Here is a 13193-nt window from a genome sequence, read left to right on the forward strand (position 1 = left end):
AACTGGAAAGGACTGGAAGGCACATTCTCTCTTCTGACTCCCAGGAAGAGCACAGCTCTGCCAACCCACTGGAGGCTGCTAACTTCCCAAACTGGAAGAGGATAAATTGTGACCTGCAAGCCACGATGCTCATGATGCTCATGGCAACTTGACAGATGAGTCACAGGAAACCCCAGTAGACCAATCACTAGCCTATCTTAAGCCTTTTTCTGGTTCACATACACTCTTCCTACTATACTCAAGCATGTTCTTATAACCAGTTGTCCATCTACGGGCTTTGTTTTATTTCCCATGTACCTAGAGAGTATGTTTTTTAATTTTCTCACTTCACTTCTCAGCATGTTGAGGGTCTAGCCACTTGCCATTTCTCCTTATCTACTCTAAAAATCTCAACATGGCAACATATCCAAATCCTGTTTGCCTCCATCCTGCATGGAGGGTACAAACCATCTTGTGAGTAAACAACTGAGTAATAATATTAACAGACTCACGCCTGGAGATCTGAGCTAGCTCCTCCATCCCTCTGTTTCTTTCATGTAAATTTCATTACTTCCTGTTTTCCTGCAATCATTCTCCGCCATTATCCTTTCTCAGCTCACCTGTACTATGACCAGAATTCTCTCCAGTAAGTTCCCCTCGCTTCTGGTTTTATTGTTGTGCTTATTTTTTGTTTATAGTACCAGAGATTTAATGCAAGGCCTTGAAGAAGCTCGACGTTTGACCCCTGAGCTACAGTCCTAGACTTGCGGCATTGCTTCTTTATTTTGGAGCACAGTTTAAGTTAAGTTGTTCAGGCTGCCCTTGAGCTCACTCTGTAGCCCAGGCAGCTCTTTCAATCCAGCTGCCTCGGGCTTCCAAGTTTCTTGTAATACAGGCCAACAACGAAAGCCTAGCTCATCTTCTGTGTTTAAGAGAAATGCGGGGAGCGGTGTGGACTTGTTTGAACCTGGCCTCTTGTCGCAGGGCCCTTTGCTCTCATGGTACTAAAAGACCCCCTCACTGTGCCGCCGGTCTTCCTAGGCTATATTTTCCTAAACACACTCACCTCTTTCTGCTTGCCGGTTGAGGGGTAAGTGTCTATGGACCAGTCCTTCGTGCTTGCACTTTATTGCTCTGTCTTCTACTGCAACTATCATGTCATGTCCCATTAATCATGACGTCATGTTTAAATGCATTCCTCGTTTATGTGTCTCTCCTTTGGTTAGATTGCAGATGCCTTTAGGTGAATCAACGATTTCTGTCTTCTCATCCCTAACACTCCAGCACTATGCCTTTAATTCCTGAGAAGTAGTAAGTAGAAAGGAGAGACTCTCAGGAGGTGAGAGACCAGCCGGCCTCCCCCACCATGTGCACACACTGTTCTTTACCAGGCATGACTCTCACCTCCTCCCAGTGACTAATCTGTTCGGAGACTGAGATCTGTCCCAAATCCCCAGGCAGAAGCTCATAGCCTTCCAAATGACAAGTGCATTGGCATGTCCATCAAATCTGCTTCAGAGTCAGGAAGACACTCTTGGCTACCTCAGTGCTCCGGACCATCTGGTCAGGTGGCATAACGCCCACTTACAAGGTCAGTTCCTCACTGCCCTGCACTTTCCATATTGTGATGCATAGAACTTTTTCTCCGAGCTTCCAAGTGAAGCTGTAAGTGGCACCATTAGCTCCTCCATCGTTTAGTTTTCTGCTGTAATTCTCAACTAGGCAGCAGGGATATTTATTTCTTCAGAACATTACTGTCAAGTAACTATTCCCAAGAACAACAGAATGGTTTGGGAGGGCACAAGGAGCTACATGCCATTCTCATGTTCTTTTCCATTGGAAGAAGGGTGGCAGTGAAGTATCATTCACCAAAGAAACTGGTGTTTCTTAACTTCAGAGATTGTCTCACTTGCTTAGTGGACACGTTGATCTTAAATTCTATTGTTGGCCTTAGGAGTGGTGTGTCATCAACTACATCTACTTGTCAATGATGGTTTCTTTTGCATTCAAATGAAAGTGCTGCCTCAGCACCGGAGGTGGAGATGGGGAGGGCACAGGCAGCTGCCATATGCATCCTTGTAGTATAGTTTTTTTGGTTGGAATTGCTTGAAGATCCCTTCAAGCCTCTTGGAAGTAAACGGCCCCAAACAGAGGACAGAATGATAAAGAACTATGCAAATGACATTCATCTGTGCCCCAATAGAAAGGAGAACCAAACTGCAGACCCAGTTCCTAAGGACCAGGTTGGAGACCTATGCAGGCTTCACACAAAACAGATATAAACACTTCTACATAGTCGCTACCGCCACTTTCGGATACTGACTCTTTGTAGATCATTCTTTCTGAATAGACAACTGGCAGATGTATTCAACCCCAAACAAAAGCGTAGGCATATTCCAAACCAAATACATTAGAGGATAACCTAAAATCTGCATCTGCCTTGCTCACCTATGCATCTGGGAAGAAAAGAAAGCGGATAGAAAGAAAATTCTCTTCCTTTGAAATTCCATACAAAGGCTAGCTTCTCAACAGGCTCCCTTTAACTACTGCAATTCACTAAAATTGTCCCTGAACACACTTAAGATTTTGCGTTTCATTATATCCGCTACAGACTGGTTTTACTGAAAGTTCATTTATGTCAAATAAACTCATTTCCCCAATTAGCTGCAAGGGCTGCAAGGACCCATTTTCCAATCCAGTGACTAAACATAGGAAATGTTCACTAGAAACCCACTCCACATCACAAATATGGCTTAAAATTTATCTTTTACAACTCCAGAGAACAAATGAGGTGGACTGAGACTTAAGGACAGTGTGTGTGTGTGTGTGTGTGTGTGTGTGTGTGTGTGTGTGTGTGTGTGTGTGTGTGTGTGTGTGTGTGTGTGTGTTGAGAGCCACGGGGCTGGGAGGGATGATTTCAGGAGGAAGCAGGGAGAATATTAAAAAAAAAAAAATCCATCAAACTACTAAAAATATGCCTCCCAGGGAGTTAAAAAAAAATGGATTAGTGAAAGTTTACCTAAGCGGCTAGAGATATTTACAAGCAACACTTTGTAGGGCGTGGACTAGTTCTGAAGACTTCTAGACTTTTGTTGGTGCTGGGTGAGCGCAGGCTCTGGGTCTCCGGCTAGCAGAGCCCTGTGCGCGCCCGCCCGCCCGCCCGCCGTCGCCACGGCTCCTCACCACCAGGGGGCGCCCGTAGCGCTCATCCACCGGGCCGCTCTCCCAGCGTACCCCGCTCCCGCAGGCCACGACCCGGAAGCTGTCGCCGGCTGGCGGGCGGCCGGCCGGCGGCTCTGACCGCTTTGGGGCTGCGGAACGCAGTCGGCGGGGCTGCCGGAGCTTGCTGTGGCTGCTGACCGCCGCGGTCCGAAGGACCTCCCCCCCCCAGTGAGTCCGCTCCAGACAGGGCCGCAGTCTGGGCACGCGGCACCCCACCCCACCCCCGGCGACGTGTGACCCCGTCTGCCGGCCGCTCCGGCGGCGTTCGTAAGTGTCCGCGGGCCGCGCGGGGCTGCGAAGAGACTCTCGGCCGGGGCCACGATGAAGGCCGTCAAGTGTTCCTCATCCCGACTGGAAGAGACTGGTTGCTGGGCTCGGCTGACCGAAGCGAGCGGGAGAAGAAGTGGCGCTGTCTCTGTCGCTTTGCAGCGCCTGTAGTCCTGAGGGTCCAGTACTACACCCAGTAGCACCCGGGCGTGTCCTTTTCTGGGACACTTCATGCTCTCACTCCCGCCACCAAAGTGAACTAGGAGGCTGTCTGTGGAAACCACCTGCCCTTTCAGCCATGAAGGCAGAAACAGTCACCGCTCCCCGGGAGACTGCCCCTGAGTCCAGCTGTGCCTTCTTCGGTAATCTGTGGAGTAGCCGGAAGCTGATGGTTTTGGGGGTCTTGCTGGGCTGGCTACTGGTCATCCACCTTCTGGTCAACATGTGGCTTCTGGTCCTTCTGTGTGCCTCGTTGGTGGTGCTGGGAGGATGGCTGGGCGCCAGCGCCATTGCAGGAGCTTCGGGACAATTGCACCTGGAACGATTAATCGCGATCACCCCCTGTCCTCCATGCCCCGAGGCAGAAAGGCAGCTGGAACAGGAGATTAACCACACCATCCAGATGATAATCCGAGATTTTGTGTTATCCTGGTATCGTTCGGTGAGCCAGGAACCAACCTTCGAGGCAGAGATGGAGGCGGCCATGAAAGGGTTGGTCCAGGAGCTTCGAAGGCGGATGGGCATAGTGGACAGCCATGCTCTTACCCAGAGGGTCCTGACTCTCTGTGGCTGTCACCTGCAGAGCTATATTCAGGCAAAGGAGGCCACCGCAAAGGAGCAGAACGCTTCCGTTCAGCCTTCCCAGCTATGGGATGCTTACTGCCAGGCTACCACTCCCCACCCTGCCATGCACAGCCCCACCACTGAGGTCACTTACGCACGTAGCATTGTGAACTTGTTACTCCAAGAGTTAGTGCCCAAGCCCCACCTGGAGACTAGGACTGGACGCCACGTCGTAGTCGAACTCATTACGTGCAATGTAATCTTACCCCTGATCAGTAAGCTATCGGATCCCGACTGGATCCACCTTATCCTTGTGAATATCTTTTCCAAGTATCGACATGAGGCAGCCCAAGGAACTAAGCCACCCTGCTCAGCCAGTGTCCTAGAGCAGCCCTCAGTGCCCACATCTCTGCCCTTGATTGTTGAAGTAGAGGGTCTGCCAGCAGGAAAAGTGCCTTCTCCAGTAGCAGCCCCAGTTCACATAACCTGCAGCGAGCCAGCCCCCTCCCCCGAGGTTGAAGAATGCCACGAAGCTGTAGAGGGAGATTTGACGGGGATGCTTGAAGAAAGAAAAGTAGGAAATAGCTCGTCCCATTTCCTACAGCCAGATATTCGAGGCCCCCTGTTCTTATGTGAAGACTCGGAGCTAGAGTCACCACTGTCTGAACTGGGCAAAGAAACCATCATGCTCATGACCCCAGGCAACTTCCTCTCTGACAGGATTCAGGATGCACTGTGTGCCCTAGAGGATTCCCGGGCTCTGGAGCCTAAGGATGGCGAGGGGTCTGAAGGTATGGAAGGAGCAGAAGCTGAGGAAGCTCCAGGAACAGAAACAGAGACAGGCCTGCTGGTCTCCATGCTTAACTGCCCAGAGATCCAGATTGACCCAGCAGACAAGGAGGTGGAGCAAGATGTCTCCTCTCTAACGGCTTTGCTAGAGGAGCCGGAAAAATCCTGTCCCCCACGACCTTCATGCCTGGAAAAGGATCTCACCAGTGGTGTGAGCTCCCTCGATCCTACTCTGCCACCAGTTCCACTTTCCTCCTCTCCACCCGGTCCTCTCAGCTCAGCCACCTTCAGCTTTGAGCCCCTGAGCAGTCCAGATGGCCCAGTTGTCATTCAGAACCTTCGAATCACTGGCACCATCACTGCCCGAGAGCACAGTGGTACCGGATTCCACCCGTACACGCTGTACACTGTGAAGGTAACAAGACTACAGCTGTGGTCGTTCACTCTGGGAATGAGTTTGGAAAGCAGATTCGGGAAACAGAATGGTGTGAGGGCAGCTAAGAGTATCCTGTGCTGAATTAAACACATGTGAGAGTGGTGTGACGCTAATTTGGAAGGCAGAATAGGCTCTTACCCTACAACCATACAAACAGCCCTAGAAGCTTAATGTTAGAATACTGAGGGCCAAATTTTTCATTGCTTCTCAAACCTGGTTCCACTTCGAAATCACTGATTCTCATAGATAGACAGATTCTGAATAAGAATTTCTAAGAATGCATCCCAAGATTCTACATTTAAAAAAAAAAAGACTACACACCTTTAATCCCAGCACTCAGGAGGCAGAGCCAGGCGGAGCTCTGTGAGTTTGAGGCCAGCCTGGGCTACCAAGTGAGTCCCAGGAAAGGCACAAAGCTATACAGAGAAACCCTGTCTCGAAAAACCAAAAAAAAAAAAAAAAGAAAAAAGAAAAAAAAGAAAGACTAACTTTATTTTATGTGTATATTTTGCTGTGTGTATGTAAGTGCATTGTGTACCTGCTGCCTGTGGAGGCCAGAAGAGGGCTCTAGATCGCCCAAACTTGGAGTTGCAAACAGTTGTAAATTGCTGTGTGAGTGCTGGGAAACCCTGATTCTCTGCAAGAGCAGCAAGTGCTCTTAACTACTGAGCCATTTCTCCATTCCCCTGCATTTATTTTTTTAAATGAAACTTTTCAGTTAACATGTTGGTCCACAGCCTGGCTTACAGGGAAATCAGCTGCTCTAACCAACTTCCTTTGTATCATCTCTGCATAGTTGGTCCCAAGTCTGTACTTAAACACCTCAAGGAATGAGGAACTTGCCACTTTCTGATGTAAATATAAATATTCTACCTTCCTGTAATAAAAAAATACAAAAGATATTAATTTTTTTAAGAAAGAAATTAGGAGGAAGTTTAGAAAGTTCCTTGACAGGAGCCTCTGTATTGAACTTTACCTTCCTTCTGGAATTTCTGTGATGCTCACCAGCCTTGTCCTGGTGTGTCCAAGCACCACCACCATACTAGCCTAGACACACTAGTCCTGGGGAAATCCAAGCCAATGAAAGGGCCTGCTGAATGCAGCTGCAGGATGACCTGGTATTTTAAAAGTCACATGACGTTTGAAGTTAGGACAGTAAATGTAATTAGAAGCACCTGTGCACTTACTGCACCGACAATCAGTCACATGATCTTTATAAACCAGGTATCTTTTGGAAGCACAGACATCTGGTCATGAATAACAGGCAACTGTCAGACAGTAGCATAACTTGGACAGTTTGCCTTCCATTTTGTTCCCCTAATTCTGGTGTCCCTCTGGCCTGCCCCTGCTCACATAGAAATGCTAGATTCTGGCTACTTCATCTTCTGCTTATGACGTATTCGTGGGCTGATAGCAGAGAACAGTTTTTCCTTCTTATTACCAGAAAAATCAAATTGTCCCTCAAGGGGCAGACTATTCCACAGAAAGCATCCTCGCTCCCAGGTGCTGCAAGCTTGAAAGCTCTGCCCTGAGTTCTGCCTGCTCTTTCTTTCTCGGCACTTGTCCAATAGATTTCTTTACTCACCTCAGCTCAGAGTGGATCTCTCTCTCTCTCTCTAGCTCTGGAAATGTTCAAGCACCAGCTCAAGTTCTTTCAACAAGGAGATTGGTTTTGGTTTTGGTTTTGTTTTAAATCACTTGCTGTTCTGTAATATTCCAGTCAAAGAATTACCAGTTTCTAGTAAGAGCCAGCACGTGCATAGTTGCTCAGAGCATCTCTGTGTTTTCTTTGTCAGAAGCCTTTCCCTGTGCAGTCGTGTTTCCATGCTCTCCGGGTACTTACTTTTCTACGAGTGTGCAGTGTTGGTCATCACACCCACATACTGGCCCTTTAGGTACATGGAGGCAGCAGACTGACCTCATGGAACATTTCCAATCATCATGGGACAGCTAATGATACAGCTAATATATACTCAAGACAAAGAATTTCAGTTCTATTCCAGGAATAACAATTAGGAAGATTAATCTGCCCAAAGCAACAAAAAAGAAAAAATATTCCAGGCAAAGACATGATTTATGGTTATCTGTCGTTTGGGTTTATTAGTTCTTCCCCAAACTAGTATAGCTCATTAGTGGCTAGATGTGATGGCAAAGTGATTTTCTGTCTGTCTTGTAATTTAGCAGTGGTCACTTTTGTAGGTATTATGTCTTCTGTTTTATAATGTCTTCAGGATTTGAAAAAGTGATGTAGCTGCTTTGAGGGTGAGCAATTTTGGATAGAAGTAATCCTAAGGAACAGAGAGTATTTCTGACTGAGGAAAGGGTACCAGGAAGTACAGCTCATTCCGCCACCTTGGAGTTTGAGTTGTTAGTTACAGCTGACAGTGACAGCAGAGGCAGTGGGTTCGGCAGCGTAAATGAGCAGCTTTCTCTTTTTATCCATACTCTCCTGTGACCATTGAAGAAATCATTAGAGCCAGAATAGACTCCCCACGCCTCACTGATTCCATTGACAATTCCGTTCCTTCCACAGTACGAGACAGCCCTGAATGGCGAGAACAGCAGTGGCCTGCAGCAGCTGGCCTACCACACCGTGAACCGCCGCTACCGGGAGTTCTTGAATCTGCAGACCCGCCTGGAAGAGAAACCAGATCTACGAAAGTTTATCAAAAGTTAGAAGTTCCCCAAGCCCCAAATGCCAGCGTGCATGTCACATCTAGCCACTCGGATGCGCATGCTTGGTGGCCTGTGGGTTTGTGGGGGGAGAAGACAGCACTGAGTGTCTAGTCCCCGAGTTTGCTCCACAAGCTGTGGGCTTTAGAGCTGGAGAGCTGTGATGGAATCCTTTTGGAGGTTGTCCTTGGCTACATGCTTTATCTAGGGTCCCCACGTAGTTTACACTTAAAAAGAAGCAGTCACATTTCTACCTGTGCCCATAGAATCGTTTGAGCTAAATTAGCTTTACCAGGTTTGTGGGTTATCCATCTTAAATAACCTAGAAATCCCTGCCTTTAACAACCAAGCCTTTTGTGTGCTGTTTGACACATCTAAGGCACAGGGAAGAGTTTCTGATATAATACAATTTAACTACAAATAAGCTAGGAACTGGTACTTGATTTTTGTTGTTGTTGTTGTTTTAGATGTTAATGATCACCTAAATAAATGATAGGTTGAGTGTAACGGAGCCAATACTAGAATGGGCTTCATTCAGAATTGTGCCTGGTTCTCTTCTACACACTTTACATGTGTAGCTCATGTAGTCCTCTAACAGCTCATGATGTAGATACTATCTTTTTTTTTTTTCTTACAGAAGAGCAACAGTTACAGATCATGCAGCTTGCCTAAGGTCATTATTATGGCAGGGATTGGAGCCAAAACTTGACCTTGGGCCATTCGGGCCTGCCTGATAGCCACTGTATTATATGTTCTCTTCACATTAGCGAGAGGGATAGTTGGAAACCCCAAAATTAACAAACACCTAAAAACAGAGCCTAGGAAATATGTTCAGTGATTCCGCCTGTCTTGCATGAATGCTAAATGGATGAATTTGTTGTTTTGTTTTGAAGATATTAAGGGTCCAAAAAAGCTCTTTCCAGATCTTCCATTTGGAAACATGGATAGTGATAGAGTAGAAGCCCGGAAGAGCCTCCTGGAGTCCTTCCTGAAGGTCAGCATCTGCTCTTCTGGCTTTGCTCACATTCTGACCCCAAACATCCAACCCAAGGTGATGAGATCAGGGGCCTGGGACTTCTTCTGACATATTTGTCTTTTGCAGCAACTCTGTGCCATTCCTGAGATTGCCAACAGTGAGGAGGTGCAGGAGTTCCTTGCACTGAATACGGATGCTCGGATTGCCTTTGTCAAAAAGCCGTTCATGGTCTCTAGGATAGACAAGGTAACAGCAGAGCCACTGTGCTCAGCACTTGTCCCGCTGCAAGTGTGAAGTGTTCATTAGACTGGAGCCCGTGCTGGGAAACTCAGAAGGGCGTAGGTAGAGGAAGTACAGAGAGTCAATAGGACGTGGACTTGATAAACATTGACTGGATCATCAACTTGCTGCGTCGAAGTGAGCAGTTATTGGAAGACAGTGCTCGCATGCTATGTGTATATATACCATCAGAAGTTATTGTGGTATTGTTCTAATGGAAGCATGTGAGGATAGAAGTGAAACTCTGTCAGCAAAAGGCTCTCTTCAGAGAGATAAGTCACTCACATTATTGGGTGCTCAGCAGACAGCTCGAAGGCAGGACATTAATCTGGATTTGGATTGGTCTAGTGATGTCTGCTGGAGAACAGAACGTGCAGAGAACTGTATATTCTTCAAGAGGGCATCTCAGCACCTGTGTAGATGGTAGGAGAAGGCTACTTGGGGAGTACAGTATATTGAAGCCTCAGTTGATATAATCAGCAATTTTATAAGCAAACATGACTCATTGTTAGGAGGTGGACCTCATTTTCTGGGAGAACAAAATAAAATGGAATTTCATGTGATAGATATTAGGAAACATCCTTTGTTATGGGGAAAGACCAAACTAGAAAGGGATCAACTAGAGAAAACCCCCAGAGTTCTGAGCAGATGTGTTCACTGGTTCCTTTCTCATTTCCTTATGGGGAAATTTCTTTGTTTTTGGCTTTTTAAGACAGGATCTCACTGTAGCCGAGTCTGGCCTGGAACTACCGATATAGTTCAGTTGGTCTCAAACTCCTGCTCAGCCTCCCAAATGCTTGAATTATAGGCAGGTGCCATCATATTCAGCCAGACTGACAATTTTGAGCAAGGCACTGGACTAATTTCCAGTAAGGCCAAAGTGGAGGGCACAGATGAAGGCCCTCCCCTCAATTACAGTCCTTGAGGCTGGAAGGAAAACTGAATTATATGAGTACACATGCACACAAGTGCATTCACCCATACATGTGTGTGGAGGACATGGGATGTCTTCCTTCATTGCTGCTATTTTTTGAGACAAGGTCTCTCACTGAACCTGAAATTCTCTGGTATTGGCTAGACTGGCTGGTTAGCACGCCCCTGGGAGTTGCCTCCAGGTCAGCAGCACTGTAGTTACAGAAATGCATCATGACACCCAGTTTTGATGAAGGTGCTTAGGAATCTGAGCTTGGGTTCTCGTGAGTAAGGACTTGCCCACTGAACCATCTCCTCAGCCTGCAAGTGTATTTTAGAAGCTGCATTATTTATGCCCGTTCCTTCCCACCCCCTGTTCCCACCTCGCCGCCTCGCTTGTTTTCCCAGTGTCCCTGTGGTCTTGCTGGTTGTCCAGTGTGTCTTGGCTGTACTAGCTGTGCTCATGTGGGGATTATGAGTTCCAGAAGGCCTGGTGCTCCTCTGAACCAGCAGCATTCGTTACCATTGTTTACTTCCATTTCCTTGATGTTTCTTTTTTTGTACATTTCCTTTAACAGCAAATATATGCATGTCAACTTACTCTGAAAAGGTATAGATGATCTGAAAAAGTCAAATAATTTTTCTTTATAGAAATTCCAGATAGCTTAACTACAGGCCTGAGTGATTTTTATTCTTTCTGGACCTAAAGAAGAGAACTGTTGGATTTGACTATAAACCTAACTTGTTACTCTATGAATCTTTGCAACATGTTTATATTATTTAAGCTGTTACACTGTATCTTCTCTTTTCTTCTTATCATCTTCATTTTTTCTTTACATACCTTTGTAATGTCCACTAATTCACACTTTGGTGATGTCAATTTGGAAGCTAGTAATCACTTTCTTATGTAAAAAGAAAAATATTAACTGAAAGTATTCTCTAGTCTGAAGAACTCACTTGAGTTTTTGTTTCTCCCTGTTTTGCCCTTGGCTTCTTGTCCCATGGTATTGCTTGTCTTACTGTGTAGAGAGGATTGTTCAAGACAGGGAGAAAAAGAAATTCTTGTCACTGGCTGGTGATTTTCTTAAAGGCTAAGATTTTCTTAAAGGCTAAGGCTCTGTGGATGGCTGGCTCTTTTCATGCTGTGGTATAAAGCGCAGAGAGATGACTACTCTCTTCTCCATCACTGCCCATCAGGGATTTGCATAGCCATACTGACCCTGCACCTCCAACCCTGCAGATGGTGATGAGTGCAATTGTGGACACCTTGAAGACCGCGTTTCCTCGCTCTGAACCTCAGAGCCCCACAGAGGAGCTGAGTGAAGCCGAGAGTGAAAGCAAGCCCCAGACAGAAGGCAAGAAGGCTAGCAAGTGAGAAGCCCTTCAGTGGCCCAGGGCCCCTGTCCTCAGGTGTCAAAGCCCCATTCCATCCTCAAGCCCTAGAAGAGAGGAGGTGCATGGTACCCAGTGGCTTCTTAGCCATGCCAGAGGCTGGGTTCCACAGTGCTCCACCCACAGAGTCTGTGTAGGTAGATAGTGCAAAAGCATCACTGCTGAGTGTCTGCTCCCGCCTGGGGACCCTGGGCCCAGCTCACCGGAATTGTTGACTAGAAGGAAAACTCTCGAGGCTGGATACTCTTCTTTTGTGGAAATTGAAGTATTTCTTTCCTACTAAGAATTAAGGCTTGCAATTGATTTGTTTGCCATTATTTCTGGAAGTTTTGGCTCAGAGAGTACTTATACTAGCAATAAACAGGAAAGGACTAGAATGGAATCCTGCAGGGTGTATTTTAGTAACTGGTTGACTGCTGCTGCCCTCGCCACATTAATGTCCCAGCTGGTCCCTGGAAGCACTCCACACCAACATGTGGAAGGCAAGAAGAACACACGCACCCTTACTGAAAATGTTGTGTGAATGTGGTCCATTAGAGAGAGCATTGAAATGAATATGTACCTGACTGGTTATCTTCATGTTCGTGTTAAGAGCCAGCAATACTATCTTCATAGTACTTAGCCTGTAAAATAAAAAGATTTCTTTATTTTTATGTGTGTGTGTGTGTGTGTGTGTGTGTGTGTGTGTGTGTGTGTGTGTACATGTGTGCTAGTACCCACAGAGATCAGGAAAGGAGATCAGATGGCCCAGAGCTGGAGTTACAGGCAGTTATGAGCCACCTGATGTGAGTGCTGAAAGAGCAGTAAGTGCTCTAATCCCTGGTCATCCCTGTAGTCTCAATACTCAGCCTTTCAGCTGTGCTCATATTTGAAACAGTAACTACAATGCCTGTGCTAAAGAGTCTCTCTTTATTGAAGTTGTCATTTGCAATTGATTGTCCAGTCTTACTTGGAGTACAAGGGGAACAAGTGATTGTACCAAAAAGATACCAGAACAGCAACAGAAACCATGTCTCTGGTATTTGTCTGTTTAGTCCTCAATGAATTTCTTATGCAAGCCTGTCATCCAGCCTCTGGGCATGTAGCCATGACAGACCAAGTGCCATTTTACTTGACAAAAGCCCTTTCATAAGTACCTTATAGACATAGTATAAACATGGCACTGTTTGAAGAATTGCCATGCATACATTGTTTGAGAGATTTCAGGGTCCCATCTTCTGGGTAGTTTTGAGTACACTAAGCCCCCCTAGAGTAAGCATGGGTGCTTCTGTTTTAATGTGCTGCCATGACTTGCCAGCCTCTTTTTTAGGGACCATGATCTCGATTTGCATTTCATTCTACCTTTGTTTCTGTTTCAGGTCTAGATTGAGGTTTTCATCCAGTAAAATTGCTCCTGCACTGAGTATAGCTGAGGCACAGGACAGGATTCTCTACTCTCTCCAGGAAAGCAGTGCGGTAAGAGCCCAAACCCAAAGAACTACTAGA

At 46.5% G+C, this 13193-nt stretch overlaps 1 protein-coding gene across 2 annotated transcripts in view; it reads left to right on the forward strand.

Annotated features, from left to right (window-relative positions):
• The first annotated feature begins 3219 nt into the window (after positions 1–3219).
• Positions 3220–13193, forward strand: part of Snx19 (sorting nexin 19) — a 40574-nt gene continuing 30600 nt past the window's right edge. The window contains exons 1-6 of one of the 2 annotated variants that reach the window (XM_042280603.2): positions 3220–5455; positions 8010–8148; positions 9043–9143; positions 9252–9371; positions 11557–11687; positions 13067–13163. In XM_042280603.2, coding sequence (XP_042136537.2) covers positions 3767–5455; positions 8010–8148; positions 9043–9143; positions 9252–9371; positions 11557–11687; positions 13067–13163 — 2277 coding nt within the window. In that variant the 5' untranslated portion in view covers positions 3220–3766. The remainder of the gene's footprint in view (positions 5456–8009; positions 8149–9042; positions 9144–9251; positions 9372–11556; positions 11688–13066; positions 13164–13193) is intronic. The other variant, XM_076575915.1, reaches the window with a different exon arrangement.

This window comes from Peromyscus maniculatus, chromosome 7, assembly GCF_049852395.1.
Source record: "Peromyscus maniculatus bairdii isolate BWxNUB_F1_BW_parent chromosome 7, HU_Pman_BW_mat_3.1, whole genome shotgun sequence".
NCBI lineage: Eukaryota > Metazoa > Chordata > Mammalia > Rodentia > Cricetidae > Peromyscus > Peromyscus maniculatus.